We start from the raw sequence: 14,718 nt of genomic DNA, 5'->3' as shown, positions 1-14,718 counted from the left end.
TTCTGTCTGCATAGCAGCTCGTTTTATTGTGGTCACTAATGCCTTCCTTACTATCTGATCTAATGGAAGCTACTTAATTCTTATCTTAGTTGAACGCTAACAAAGCACGCTGGGAAAGAAGAGGAAAGGCCGCTCCTTTTGCTGGGTTCGGAGACATCAGCCTTGAGTGCCCTACCCAGTTTCTTTTCAGTTTCCCCTGTGAGGTCTTCTCTGTTTCTGTCCTTGGCCTTTCTTTTATGACTCTATGTTACGATGGCAGGAGAAGTACAGCGTTTCCAGGGCTTCTTTTCCCGCCTGTAGTTTGACGGCTTATATATATACTTGGTCTCCCGTCTCACTGTCTTTTCTGAGTTTTCGTTCTCCGTTTCTGCCTGTTGCCTGTCTTCTCTTGGATCATCCAGAGTCATTTCAAGCTTAACGTATTGATCATGGAATTTATTATGCTTGTGTTAACTTGTTCTGTTTGGGGTAATGGCAGCATTAGCCATCTGATGGCCCAGGATGGACATTTCTTCTCTTTTTGTCTGACTCACTATATCCATTTGATTATCTAATTCTATGGATATGTTTCAGATTCTCATTTCTCCCTTCAACAATCAAAATGACTTAATACTTTCTAGTCAGTGTCATCTCTTAATTTATCTCCATATTGGCACAAGAGTTATATTTCTTTTTTTTCCCGAAGTTACTCTTAAAAATATTATTTTGATTATTATAAACACTTATAACTTGATTTGGGGGTTAGAAACAGATGTAGCAAGTAGACAGTGTTACAGATATGAGATCAGTGACCAATGGGATTGACTACTTTGAATTGGTAATACTGCTTTGAATTTGATACTTTGAGTTGGTAACACTATTTTGACTCAATGGTAGTCAAAACCTTGGCTCATACACAGCTCCCTTCCTCCTCTTTTATGTCATTGTCACAGATTACAACTTTATGTACTGTATGCCCATTAACATAGATTTATAATTGCTGTTTTATAATCTACAGCACGAGATCTATTATGTCTTGCCTTTTAAATCATCAAGAGAAAAAATAGAGGAGTTACAATCCAAAAATGCTGGCTGGGTGTAGTGGCTTATGCCCAGCACTTTAGGATGCCAAGGTGGGTGGATCACTTGAGCCCAGGGGTTCAAGACCAGTCTGGGTATCATGGCGAAACCTTGTCTCTATAAAACATGCAAAAATTAGCCAGGCAGGGTGGTGTATTTCTGTAGTCCCAGCTACTCCAGGAGGCTGAGGTGGGAGGGATCATAAGCCTGGGAGGTGGAGGTTGCTGTGAGCCTTGATTGTGCCACCGCACTCCAGCCTGGGTGACAGAGAGAGACCCTGTCTCAAAACAAACAAACAAAAAGCAAACCCAAATAATAAATGTCCAAAATACAACAGTGCTGGCTTTTGTATTTACCTATGTATTTTGCCTTCATGTTGTTGTGCTTTGTGCATTTGCGTAAGTCTGTCTAGCGGACTCATTTTTGTCTCAAGGACTCCTTTTGGCATTTACTATAGAGCAGGTCTTCTAGCAACGAACTCTCTTCGTCTTTATTTGTCCGTGTCTTAATGTTGCCTTCATTTTTGCAGAATCATTTTGCTAGATACAGAAATCTAGAATGATAGTTTTGTTCTTTGAGCATTTTAAATGTGTTCTCCCATTGACTTCTGGCCTCCATGGTTTCTGCTGAGAAATCGGTGGTCAGTTTTACTAAGGATCCTGTGTATCTGGTGAGCATCTTCTCTCTTGCTTCTCTCACGTTTCTTTCTTTGTCTTATTCTTCCAGCAGTTTGATTATAACATCCCTTGTTATGGATCTTTTTGCGTTTGTACTAGTTAAGAGTTTGTTGAGCTTCTTAGTTCTGTGGATTCCTGTCTTCTACCAAATTTGGGAATTTTTCAATAATTATTTCTTCACGTGGTCTTTCTGTTCCTTTTTATCTCCTTCTGGAACTTTTATTATGCATATGTTGGTATGCTTAAAGGCGTCCCCCAGCTCTTTTCAATTTGATGGTGTCCCAAGGCTCTGTTCAGTTTTCTTCACACTTTTTTTTCCTCCTTAGACAAGTGGATTCCAAATATTTGTCTTCTACTTTACTGAATTTTTTCTTCTGCCTGTTCAGATCTCCTGTTGACACCCTCTGGTGAAGTCTTCATTTCTGTTTGCCTCCTTCTTATCATTTGTGTCTCTTCCTTGATACTCTGTATTTGTTCAGACATTGTTTTATTAGTTTCCTGCACCTCTTTGTCCATGGTTTCCTGAGCTCTTTGGGCATGTGTAAGATAGTTGGTTTGAAGTCTTTTTTTAGTTGGTCTAATGTCTCTGCTTCCTCAGGGAGAGCTTTTGCTAATATCTGCTGTGAATGGGCCATACTTGTTTCTTTGCATGCTTTGTGTCTGAAGTTTGTGTCTGAAGCTCATGATTTGACAGATTTCCTTGAGCTCACAGAGCCAAAGATAAAAAAATGGAAGAAAAGAAAGCTTTTAGTCTTTGCAGATTGACTCTGTGTTGGCACGTTTAACATTCTTTTTCTTCTTTTGTTTTCTTTTGAGACAGGGTCTTGCTCTGTCACCCAGGCTGGAGTGTAGTGGTGGGATCTCTGCTCACTACAACCTCTGCCTCCTGAGTTCAGGCAATTCTCATGCCTCAGCCTCCCAAGTACTGGGATTACAGGCATGTGCCACCACACCTGGTTAATTTTGTATTTTTAGTAGAGACAGGGTTTCACCATGTTGACCACGCTGGTCTGCAACTCCTGGTCTCAAGTGACCAACCTGCCTTGGCCTCCCAAAGTGCTGGGATTACAGACTTGAGCCGCCATACCCAGCCTAGAACACTCTTTTAACGTTGAGCCAGGCCATTTACAACTCTGCCTGAACCTTTGCTTCCTGCTTGGCTGAGCCTAAGGATCGGGCATAGGTGGAAGCTTAGGGTCTTCCTAGGCCGCTTCTTATCAGGTATCCTGTTGAGTGTATCTTTCTAAACCCCAGGCACATGCAGGCGCTTTTCAGTGCTCCAGTTCGCCAGGTTAGCTTTGGTGCCCAGCTGTTCTTCCCGGGCACTCAGCTGTTTATTGTTTGCCTCAAACATAATGCTTTGCTTAACGGCAAGTTGTTCATGTACCTACTGAGACCTGTGCTAGCCCTTCTACCCACTTCTAAAAAATTCTTATCGTGGAGTTTTTTGAACATAAGCAGAGAGCGAATGGTATAATGAACCTCTGTGAACATTTATCATCATATAGATAATCATATTCCATTTACCTATTTTGATACAAATCCTAGCCATCTTATTGTTTTATCAGTAGATACTTCAACTGACAGATCATGTAAAATGTAAGCAAAATGTCTGTTAAAAAAGCCTCAATACCATCGGCCCGTATCAAGCCCGGTCACCTAGGTTGGAGTACAGTGGTGCAGTCATAGCTCCCTGGAACCTTGAAGCCCTGGGCTCTAGTGATCCTCCTGCCTCGGCCACTTCAGTCGCTCCAGCTGCAGGCTTGTGCCACAGTGGCTATCCAATTTATTATTATTTTTGTTTTGATAGAGACAGGGTCTCGCTATATTTCTCAGTCTGTTCTTGAACTCTTGGCCTCAAGCAATCCTTCCCCTTGAGCCACCTAAATTGTTGAGATTATAGGTGTGAGCTACCATGCCAGCCAGTTCTTTTACATGTATGTCTTCTTTTAGCAATCTAGGGATATGGTTAAAAAATAAAACACTGAAAGTATCTCTTAGGTCATCCTATTAAATCATTGGTTCTCAGCTGGGGGCAAAATTCCTATTTCTTGTCCCATGCGGAGACTTGGAACATTTGACAATGTCTTGAGATATTTTTGATTGTTAGAACCAAGGAGAGTGCTACTGGTATCTAGTGGGCAGAAGCCAGAGATGTTGCTAAACATTCCCTAATACATAGGACAGCTCTCCACAGCAAAGAATTACCTAGCCCAAAATGGCAGTTGTGCGGAGGTTGAAGTAACCTGTCTACCGTGGTCTACAGTTACTATTTCGGTGAAGGGGATTGCTGGAACCTGGCAGCATTGAAATAAAATGTGACAAAAAGTATCCTTTTTAGGGATAGAATATGCCTACAGGGTTTGAAACATTATAGGGCGAGCACTTGCAAGACAAAAGTATGTTAGCCATGTGATTGTGTGGACTGTCGTATGTGGATGGCATTATACTTAGGTTGTAGGACAAATAAGCAAGTTTCTTGTGTCCTAGTTTTTCCTGTTTCACAGTTTACAGTCAGTATAAATCCTAATCTCTTCTTAAGATTGTTTGCGTAAGTAGTTGGTTTTTTCCAGGTCAAGATGCAAAAGAAATAACAGAACCTAAAGGGTAGTGCTCCTCAGTCTTCGTTTCTTGTTCACAGCCAACAATGTAGTCTTTCCGTTTCTTGAGCAATACATTCACTCAGAGTTTTAGAAAGTAAACAGTATGATTAACAAATTTCTGAATTAATATTTCAGAAAGATCTAAGTAAGTGGAGATATTTCATTTACTATGGCTTCTGGTAAAGAAGGACTAATATACAAGCCTTTAAATTTAGAATTTGCCATTTGTTTCAATGAAATATATAACAAAAATGTCAGAAAAGGTTCATTAAAAATTGATTTAAATGTTACATAATTGCTTTTATTATTGTCGTTTTCTTTTAGCAGATTCTTAAAATAGCCTCCAAGCCTCAATTTCTCAACTATAAAACCCTGTACCTTCCTTAACAGGGTTGCTGTAAGGCTTAATTGCTTGAGTGAGATTCTGTATATGACAGTGGGTTTTTTTTTTTTAATAATTCTTTTGAGACGGCGTCTCACTCTGTCACCCAGGCTGGAGTGCAGTGGCCCGATCTTGGCTCACTGCAACCTCTGTTTTCCATAAGCGATTCTTCTGCCTCAGCCTCCCAAGTAGCTGGGACTATAGATGTGTGCTACCACACCAGCTAATTTTCGTGTTTTTAGTAGAGATAGGAGTTTCACCATGTTGGCAGGCTGGTCTCGAATGCCTGGCCTCAAGCATTCTGCCCGTCTTGGTCTCCTAGAGTGCTGGGATTACAGGCGTGAGCCACTGGACCTGACTGATGTACTGGTGTTTTTAAACTACAACATGATGTACATAGATGTGATTTTTTTCAAAGTAGAAAATAAGAAGTAGACTGTTGTGGATAGTTAAAATAATTCTACCAATTTTCAGAAGAATATGTTGGTTATTTATGTGTATGTATAGATATCACACATTCATAATTACGTGCCTCTTATTTCTGTTTTTTTTTTTTTTTGAGACGGAGTTTCGCTCTTGTTACCCAGGCTGGAGTGCAATGGCGCGATCTCGGCTCACCGCAACCTCCGCCTCCTGGGTTCAGGCAATTCTCCTGCCTCAGCCTCCTGAGTAGCTGGAATTACAGGCACGCACCACCATGCCCAGCTAATTTTTTTGTATTTTTAGTAGAGATGGGGTTTCACCATGTTGACCAGGATGGTCTCGATCTCTCGACCTCATGATCCACCCGCCTCGGCCTCCCACAGTGCTGGGATTACAGGCTTGAGCCACCGTGCCCGGCCTTATTTCTGTTTTTAAATTTTTGTTTGAAAGTTTTATTTTTTGAAATTTTGAATTGAGAATTCTGTCTGTTTTCCTTTCTCATGGTTAGCCTGAGAGATGGGAGAAGGGTGGAGGAAAAGAGTTATATCTGTGTTGAAGAAGTAACCCAAAAAATCGTGATAGGCAGTTCTCCAAAGAAGATATAAAATGACCAGTAAGCACATGAAAAGATATTTGAATGTCCAAAAAGTAGAAATACTTCAGATGTCTATTAACTGATGAACAGAGAAACAACATGTAGTGTATCCCTTCAAAGGAATGTCATCTGGCAACAAAAAGAAATTAAGTACTGATACAAGCTGCAGCATGGATTAATGTTGAGAATTTTACACTAAGTGAAAGAAGCCAGTCACCACAGACTGCGTCTATAGTGAGATCGCATTTCTGTGCATTGCCTAGAACTGAAAAATCTGTCGAGACAGAAAGTAAATTAGTAGTTGCCTAGGGCCAGAGGGGATACAGTGATTGAAGAGTGACACCAAAGGGACAGGGTTTCTTTCTGGGAATGAAAAAATGTTTAAAATGGATTTTGGTGATGGATGTACAACTCAGTATACCAAAAAGCTAATGATGTATACATACATTTTATTTAAAATAAAATTTATGGGGAATTTTATGGTATGTGAAATTCTGTTTTTTTGTTTTTGTTTTTGTTTTTTGAGGCAGAGTCTCACTCTTTTGTCCAGGCTGGAGTGCATTGGCACGATCTTGGCTCACTGCAACCTCTGCCTCCCGGGTTCAAGCGATTCTCCTGCCTCAGCCTCCCAAGTAGCTGGGATTACAGATGTGTGCCACACACCTGGCCAATTTTTGTGTTTTTAGTAGAGATGAGGTTTCCCCATGTTGGCCAGGCTGGTCTCGAACTCCTGACCTCAGATGATCTACCTGCCTTGGCCTCCCAAATTCCTGGGATTACAGGCTTGAGCCACTCTGCTCAGGATTTTTTTTTTTGGGGGGGGTGGGGAGGGGCAGGGGTAGAATCTCACTTGTCACCCAGGCTGGAGTACAGTGACACAATCTCGGCTCACTGCAATCTTCACTTCCTGGGTTCTGGTGATTTTCCTGCCTCAGCCTCCTGAGTAACTGGAATTACAGGTGGATGTCATCAGACCTGGCTAATTTTTTATATTCTTAGTAGAGACGGGGTTTCACTAAGTTGGCCAGACTGGTCTCGAACCCCTGACCTCAAGTGCTCCACCAGCCTCAGCCTCCCAAAGTGCTGTGATTACAGGCGTGAGCCACCATGCCCAGCCACATAATTTTTCATAGAGCTAAATAATACTCCATTGTGAATGTTTATCACATTTCCTTTATCCATTCATGTGTTGATGGACACTTAGGTTGATTGCTTATGTTGGTGATTGTGAATAGTGCTACACTAAGCATGAGAGTGCAGACATCTCTTCAACATACTGATTTCCTTTCCTTTGGATATATATTCAGTAGTGGGGTTGCTGGATCATATGGTAGTTCTAGTGTTAGTATTTTGAGGAATCTACGTATTGATTTCCATAATGACTGTAGTAGTTTACATTTTGCCAACAACAGTATATAAGAGTTCCCTTTTTTCCACATCCTCGTCAGCATTTTTTTATTATTGGATAATAGTCATTCTAACTTGAGTGAGATGGAATGTCATTGTGGGTTTGATTTGCATTTCTCTGATGATTAGTGATGTTGAGCATTTAAAAATGTATCTGTTAGCCATTTGTATATGTTCTTTTGAGAAATTTGCCCTTTAAAAAATCAGATTATTTGTGGGTTTGTTTTTTTGCTGTTGGATTGTTTAAATTTTTTGTATATTCTGAATATTAATTATAAGGATACATATGGAAATATTGATGAATACTTTGGAAATATTTTCTGTCATTCTTCAAGTTGTCTCTTCACCCTGTTGATAGGTTTTTTTTTTTTTTTTTTTTTTTTTTGCTGTGCAGCAGCTTTTTAGTTTGGTATCACCCTAATTGTATATTTATTTTTACTTTTGTTGCCTCTGCTTTTGAAGTTTTATTCATAAAAGCATTGTCCAGACCAATGTCTTTAAGTGTTTCCTCTATGTTTTCTCCTAGTAATTTCACAGTTTCGGGTCTTATGTTTATGTCGTTAATCTATTTTGAGTTGATTTTTGTATTTGATGAGAGGTGAATGTCTAGTTCCATTTTTCTGTGTATGAAAATCCCATTTTCCCAGCACCATTTATTGAAGAGATTGCCTTTCTCCAGTGTATTATCTGGGCACTTCTGTTGGAAGTGGGTTTCCTGTAAATATTTGGGTTTATTTCTGTGTTCTCTGTTTTGTTCCATGAGTCTGTGTGTTTGTTCTTATCAATACCATGGTCCTTTGCTTACAATAGGTTTATAGTATTTTGTTTTTTAAGATAGAGTCTTGCAATGTTGCCCAGGCTGGAATGCAGTGGCATGACCTCAGCTCATTACAACCTCCGCCTCCCAAGTTCAAGTGATTCTCCTGCCTCAGTCTCCTGAGTAGCTGGGATTACAGCCGCCCGTCACTGCACCTGGCTAATTTTGTGTATTTTTAGTAGAGACGGGGTTTCACTATGTTGGCCAGGCTGATCTTGAACTCCTGACCTTGTGATCTGCCTGCCTTAGCCTCCCAAAGTGCTGGGATTACAGGCGTGAGCCACTGCGCCTGGCTATAGTATATTTTGAAGTATGTACTGTGGTTCCTTGAGCTGTGTTCATTCTGCACAGGATTTCTTTGGCTGTTTGGCTATTTTAGTGGTTCCATGTGATTTTTAGAATTGTTTTCTAATTCTGTAAAGAATTTCTTTGGTGTTTTGATAGGGATTGCATATAATCTGTAAATTGCTTTGGGTAGCATGGTAACTTTAACTGTATTTATTCTTCCAACCCATGGACATGGAATGTCTTTCCTTTTTTTTGTGTGTGTTCTCTTCAATTTCTTTCCTCAGTGATACGCAGTTTTCCTTGCAGAGATCTTGTGCCTTCTTGGCCAGATTCATTTCTAGGTATTTTTGTGTGTGTGTGGCTATTTAAAGTGGAATTAACTTCTTGATTTGCCTTTCAGCTAGTTTGTTAGCAGTTTAGGGAAACGCTACTGATTTTTGTGTTGATTTTGTGTTCTGCAGCTTTACTGCATTCTTCCGTTCTAAGAGTTTTTTGGTGTGGTTTCTAGGTTTTTCTCTGTATGAGACTCTGTCGTGTATAAACAGGGACAGTTTAGCGTCCTTCTTTCCAATCTGGATGTCCGCTATTTCTTTTTCGTGCCTTACTGCTCTGGGTGAGACTCCCAGTGCTATGTTGAGTAAGAGTGGTGACACTGGGCATCCTTGTCTTCTTCCACCAGTCCTCAGCGGAAAAGCCTTCTACTTTTTTTTCTCTTCAGTGTAATGTTAGTTACAGGTTTGTTGTATATGGCCTTTATTATGTTGAAGTACATTCCACTTATACCTAATTCGTTGAGAGTTTTTTTTATGAAGGGATGCTGAATTTTATCAAAGGCTTTTTCTGCATCCATTGAGGTGACTGATAGTTTTTGTCCTTCACTTTGTTGATGTGATATATCACATTTATTGATTTGTGCATACAATGCTTATATCTTTGGGGAAAACCCCACTTGATTATGGTGTATCATCATTTTGATGTGCTGTTGAATTCTGTTTGCTAACATTTTTGTTGAGGATTTTTACAGCTTTGTTCATCAGGAATATAGGCATGCTGTTTTCTTTTTTGGTGTGTTTTTGTCTTGTTTTGTTTTCAGAGTGATACTGGCCTCGTATAATGAGTTTCTAAGGATTGCTTCACCTTTATGAAATTATTATTTTTTTGAGACAGTCTCACCTTCTTGCCAGGCTGGAGTGCAGTGGCATAATCTCGGATCACTGCAACCTCCAACTCCCAGCTTCAAGCGATTCTCCTGCCTCAGCCTCCTGAGTAACTGGGATTACAGGTGTGCACCATAACACCTGGCTAATTTTTTGTATCTTTAGGAGAGACGGAGTTTCACTGTGTTGGCCATGCTGGTCTCAAACTCCTGACCTTGTGATCTGACCCCCTCAGGCTCCCAAAGTGCTGGAATTACAGGTGTGAGCCACTGTGCCCGGCCCAAAAGATTTTATGTAACCCAAGAGATTACAGAAGTTTGTAATCTTTTGTATGGCCATGGAGTGATGATGGTGGGACCTCAGGAATATAGAGATACAGGGGCTTTGGCTCCTGGGGCAGGATACACTCTGGCAGTGCTTTTGGTTCCATAATGGCATTCGTGTGGTAGCTGCTTGGGTCCCGGGTGGTGTTTCTTGTCCTTTTCCCAGGCCTGCATCAAGAGAAACACATTCTCAGGTCCTGTCAGTATGATTTCCCAGCAGGCATTTCAGCTGTCCTCCCTTGCTTTATGAAGTGTTGACCTGGATGATAGTAACATGCGGTGACAGTTTGCCTTGTTTGTGTACACCACCACAGTTTTTGTTTTGTTTTGAGATGGGGTCTCACACTGTTGCCTGGGCTGGAGTGCAGCGGTGCAATCTCAGTTCACTGCAACCTCCAGGGTTCAAGTGATTCTCCTGTGTCAGCCTTCCAAGTAGCTGGGATTACAGTTGCCCGCCACCACGCCCACCTAATTTTTTATATTCTTAGTAGAGATGGAGTTTAACTATGCTGGCCATGGTGGTCTCAAACTCCTGACCTCAAATGATACACCTGTCTCTGTCTCCCAAAGTGCTGGGATTACAGGCGTGAGCCACCGCGCCCAGCATGTATGTCCATAGTTAACTTGGTGAAAGCAGCAGAGAGTGTTCCGTCAGCCTGTCATTGGAGCTGAGTCAGTTAGATGACAAATACCTCTGGAAAGAGTTGAGTGATTTCTCTATCCACCCCTCTCTGTTAGGTGTCATGATTTAAAATAAGTTGGAAGATACCAGTATAAATGGTTGAACTCTTAGGAGGAAACCAGCCCTGATCTTGTGATTTAAAAATGGACAACTTCATCATAAACAACGCTGCGTCTTGTTCCTAGGCACCACACCAACCCTGTGGGCACTGAATGGCGATGGAAGATGGACCAGCCTGAAATGATCTTGAAGGAAGCCATCGAAAACCATCAGAACATGATTAAGCAGTTTAAAGGTATTTATCTTCCCTCTACTGCGGAATGCTAATGCCTGTTAATAGTCTGAATCAGATTGACCCAAGGATTGCCTCTTCGATAGGATTTTGTCCCCATTGACAAATTTTCCTATAAGGAAGTGAAAACTTTGTGGAAGTATTATGTGTATTTTTCCCCTTTTTAGCTTTTACATCGCACATGATGGAAGAACTAAATACTTACAGTGTAGCAACTTGGCCAGATGCAGTAGCTGATGCCTGTAATCCCAGCACTTTGGGAGGCTCAGGCGGGTGGATCACCTGAGGTCAGGAGCTCAAGACCAGCCTGGCCAACATGGCAAAACCTCATCTCTACTAAAAATACAAAAATCAGCTGGACGTGATGGTGGGCCCCTGTAATTCCAGCTACTTGGGAGGCTGAGGCAGGAGAATTGCTGGAATCCAGGAGGCAGAGGTTGCAGCGAGCCGAGATTGTACCACTACACTTCAGCCTGGGTGCCAAGAGCGAAACTCCATCTTAAAAATAGATAAATAAATATATACAGTTTAGCAACTTATAATATGGTGCATTCAACTTGAAAGCTTTACCTGAGAATGTACCATCAACCTTCTTAGAAACGTTTACCATTGTTCTGTCTTGCTGAGCTGAGCAGCCTTGTGAATGGATTGGAAATTTTAGGTTAGTGGAAAGTCTTAACTAATGTTAGTGATGGGAAAACATTTTTTAACGAATACCTTATTCAAAAAAGGAGGGATAATATAAATAGCAGTTTCTTCTATATAGTGAGGTGGTAAAAATGCAGCCACTCCGTTTTCTGAATTTCCTAATTTCTGCCTTATATTAACAAATATTTGACTTTACCTAGTGGTCACTGGTTCTCGAACTTTATCATGCATCAGAATTATTTGGAGGGCTTGTTGAAACAGATTGTTGGTCTCCTTTCCCAGAGATTGGATGAGTAAGTGCAAGAGTGTGCTTTTTTTTTTTTTGACAGGATCTCTCTCTGTCACCCAGGCTGGAGTTTGGTGGTGCCATCTTGGCTTACTGCAGCCTTCACTTCCGAAGCTCAGATGATCCTCCCGCTTCAGCCTCAGTCCCTGAGTAGTTGGTGCTACAGGCATAGGCCACCATCCCTGGCTAAGTTTTTTGTAAAGATGGGGTCTAGCTATATTGCCCGGGCTGGTCTCGAACTCCTGGACTCAAGCCATCCACTCACCTTGGCCCCCCAAAATGCTGGGATTACAGGTGTGAGCCACCCGAGAATGTACATTTCTAACAGGTTTCTGGTTGGTGTTAATGTTGGTGACCTGGGGACCGCACTTTGAGAACCACTACTCTGCTGGTGACGGCTTCATAAAGCCACAGCTGGAGGCGATGAATCGAGGTTTGCTAGGTTTCCTGTTGAATCCCTATGCCCTGGTCTCTACCTGCCGCTGGTGACTCCTCTCCTGTATTGCTCTTTCCTGTCGTGTGTAACCATTAAAACACAGTCCCAGCCAAGGCTGTTTTGATATAGGCACTCCTAGGGCATTAACAGCACATCTGAGAGTCTTTAGAAGCCCTAGTAATTAGCATTCTAAAGATCAGGTGATTCTTTTATGTAAGGAAATTTGTTCTATTCTGGCCACTCATTCATAATATTGCAATACTCCCTACCACTGGATATGGCTAGACTTTGTCCCCATCACCCAAATCTCATCTTGAATTGTAATCTCTGTAATCCCTATGTGAAGGGAGAGACCAGGTGGAGGTAATTGAGTCATGGGGGCTTTTCCTCTCTGGTGTTCTCTGATCCTGAGTGAGTTCGCGGGAGATCTGGTGGTTCCATGAGGGGCTCTTAGGAGATCTGGTCGTTCTATGAGGGGCTCTTCCCCTCTGATGTTCTCGGATAGTGAGTGAGTTCTCAGGAGATCTGATGGTTCTATGAGGGGCTCTTCCCCTCTGATGTTCTCGGATAGTGAGTTCGTTCTCAGGAGATCTGATGGTTCTGTGAGGGGCTCCTCCCCTCTGGTGTTCTCGGATAGTGAGTGAGTTCTCAGGAGATCTGATGGTTCTGTGAGGGGCTCTTCTCCTCTTATGTTCTCAGATAGTGAGTTCGTTCTCAGGAGATCTGGTGGTTCTGTGAGGGGCTCCTCCCCTCTGGTGTTCTCGGATAGTGAGTGAGTTCTCAGGAGATCTGGTGGTTCTATGAGGGGCTCTTCCCCTCTGCTTTGCACTTCTTCCCGCTGCCTTGTGAAGAAGGTACCTTGCTTCCCCTTGGCCTTCTGCTGTGATTGTAAATTTACTGAGGCCTCCCCAGCCATACTGAACTGCGAGTTAATTAGACCCTTTTGCTTTGTAAATTACTCTGTCGCAGGCAGTTCTTTGTAGCAGTATCAAAATGGACTCACACTTATTTCTCATTATTATGAGAATAATATGAGAAATTATTATGAGAAATGGAGAAAAGTCATGCAAATAATAGTCCAAGATCAATAGTAATTTATAAAAGATGATAAGTCAGTAGGCCAGGTGCAGTGCCTCATGCCTGTAATCCCAGGACTTTGGGAGGCCAATGCAGGCAGATCATCTGACGTCAGGAGTTCGAGACCAATGTGGCCAATGTGCTGACACCCTGTCTCTACTAAAAATGCAAAAATTAGCCAGGCATGGTGACATGTACCTTTAATTCCAGCTACTTGGGAGGCTAAGGCAGGAGAATCACCTGAACCTAGGGTGGAGGTTGCAGTGAGCCAAGTTCATGTGCCACTGCACTCCAGCCTGGGTGACAAAGCAAGGCTCCATCTCCAAAAACACGATAATTAATAATTACACTTTTATTCTTTATGAATTTTCTAGGGAATGTTGACCTGTACATATTTGTGTCTATCTGTGTGGGGGCCGAATTTTTTTTTTTTTTTTGTACATTTACAAAGATGCTAATGATTATTTTAATTTCTCATCTTGATTTTTAGTTTCAAGCATTTTTCCTTGGCAGGAGATAGGGAACAGATTTCTTTTTCTGACTTGGATACAGCAGTGTCTTTTACCAGTGTTTTGGAAAATTAAATGAAACTATATTTTATTTTATTTATTTTATTTATTTATTTATTTTTTTATTATTTTATTTTATTTTATTTTATTGCATTTTAGGTTTCGGGGTACATGTGATGAACATGCAAGATTGTTGCATAGGTACACACATGGCAGTGTGGTTTGCTGCCTTCCGTCCCCTCACCTGTATCTGTCATTTCTCCCCATGCTATCTCTTCCCACTTCCCCACCCCCCGCCCCTCCCCCATTTCCCCCCAACAGACCCCAGTGTGTAGTGCTCCCCTCCCTGTGTCCTTGTGTTCTCATTGTTCAGCACCCGCCTATGAGTGAGAATATACGGTGTTTGATTTTCTGCTCTTGTGTCAGTTTGCTGAGAATGATGGTTTCCAGGTTCATCCATGTCCCTACAAAGGACGTGAACTCATCCTTTTTGATGGCTGCATAATATTCCATGGTGTATATGTACCACATTTTCCCTATCCAGTCTATCATCGTTGGGCATTTGGGTTGGTTCCAGGTCTTTGCTATTGTAAACAGTGCTGCAATGAACATTCGTGTGCACGTGTCCTTGTAGTAGAATGATTTATAATCCTTTGGATATATACCCAGTAATGGGATTGCTGGGTCAAATGGGATTTCTATTTTTAGGTCCTTGAGGAATTGCCACACTGTCTTCCACAATGGTTGAACTAATTTACATTCCCACCAACAGTGTAGAAGTGTTCCTATTTCTCCACATCCTCTCCAGCATCTGTTGTTTCCCGATTTTTTAATGATCGCCATTCTAACTGGTGTGAGATGGTATCTCAATGTGGTTTTGATTTGCATTTCTCTGATGACCAGTGATGATGAGCATTTTTTCATATGTTTGTTGGCCTCCTGTATGTCTTCTTTTGTAAAGTACCTGTTCATGTCCTTTGCCCATTTATGAATGGGCTTGTTTGTTTTTTTCTTGTAGATCTGCTTTAGTTCTTTGTAAATTCTGGATATCAGCCCC

The 14,718-nt window shown here is 41.6% G+C and overlaps 1 protein-coding gene across 10 annotated transcripts in view; it reads left to right on the top strand.

Annotated features, from left to right (window-relative positions):
* Positions 1 to 14,718, top strand: part of TYW1 (tRNA-yW synthesizing protein 1 homolog) — a 312,384-nt gene that overhangs the window by 103,260 nt on the left and 194,406 nt on the right. For all 10 annotated transcript variants that reach the window (XM_074390723.1, XM_074390726.1, XM_074390719.1 and 7 more), the window contains one exon: positions 10,599 to 10,708. In XM_074390723.1, coding sequence (XP_074246824.1) covers positions 10,599 to 10,708 — 110 coding nt within the window. The remainder of the gene's footprint in view (positions 1 to 10,598; positions 10,709 to 14,718) is intronic.

Source organism: Saimiri boliviensis, chromosome 20 (assembly GCF_048565385.1).
Source record: "Saimiri boliviensis isolate mSaiBol1 chromosome 20, mSaiBol1.pri, whole genome shotgun sequence".
NCBI lineage: Eukaryota > Metazoa > Chordata > Mammalia > Primates > Cebidae > Saimiri > Saimiri boliviensis.
The sequence above is the reverse complement of the archived record's forward strand: the minus strand, read 5'-3'. Positions and strand labels throughout refer to the sequence as shown.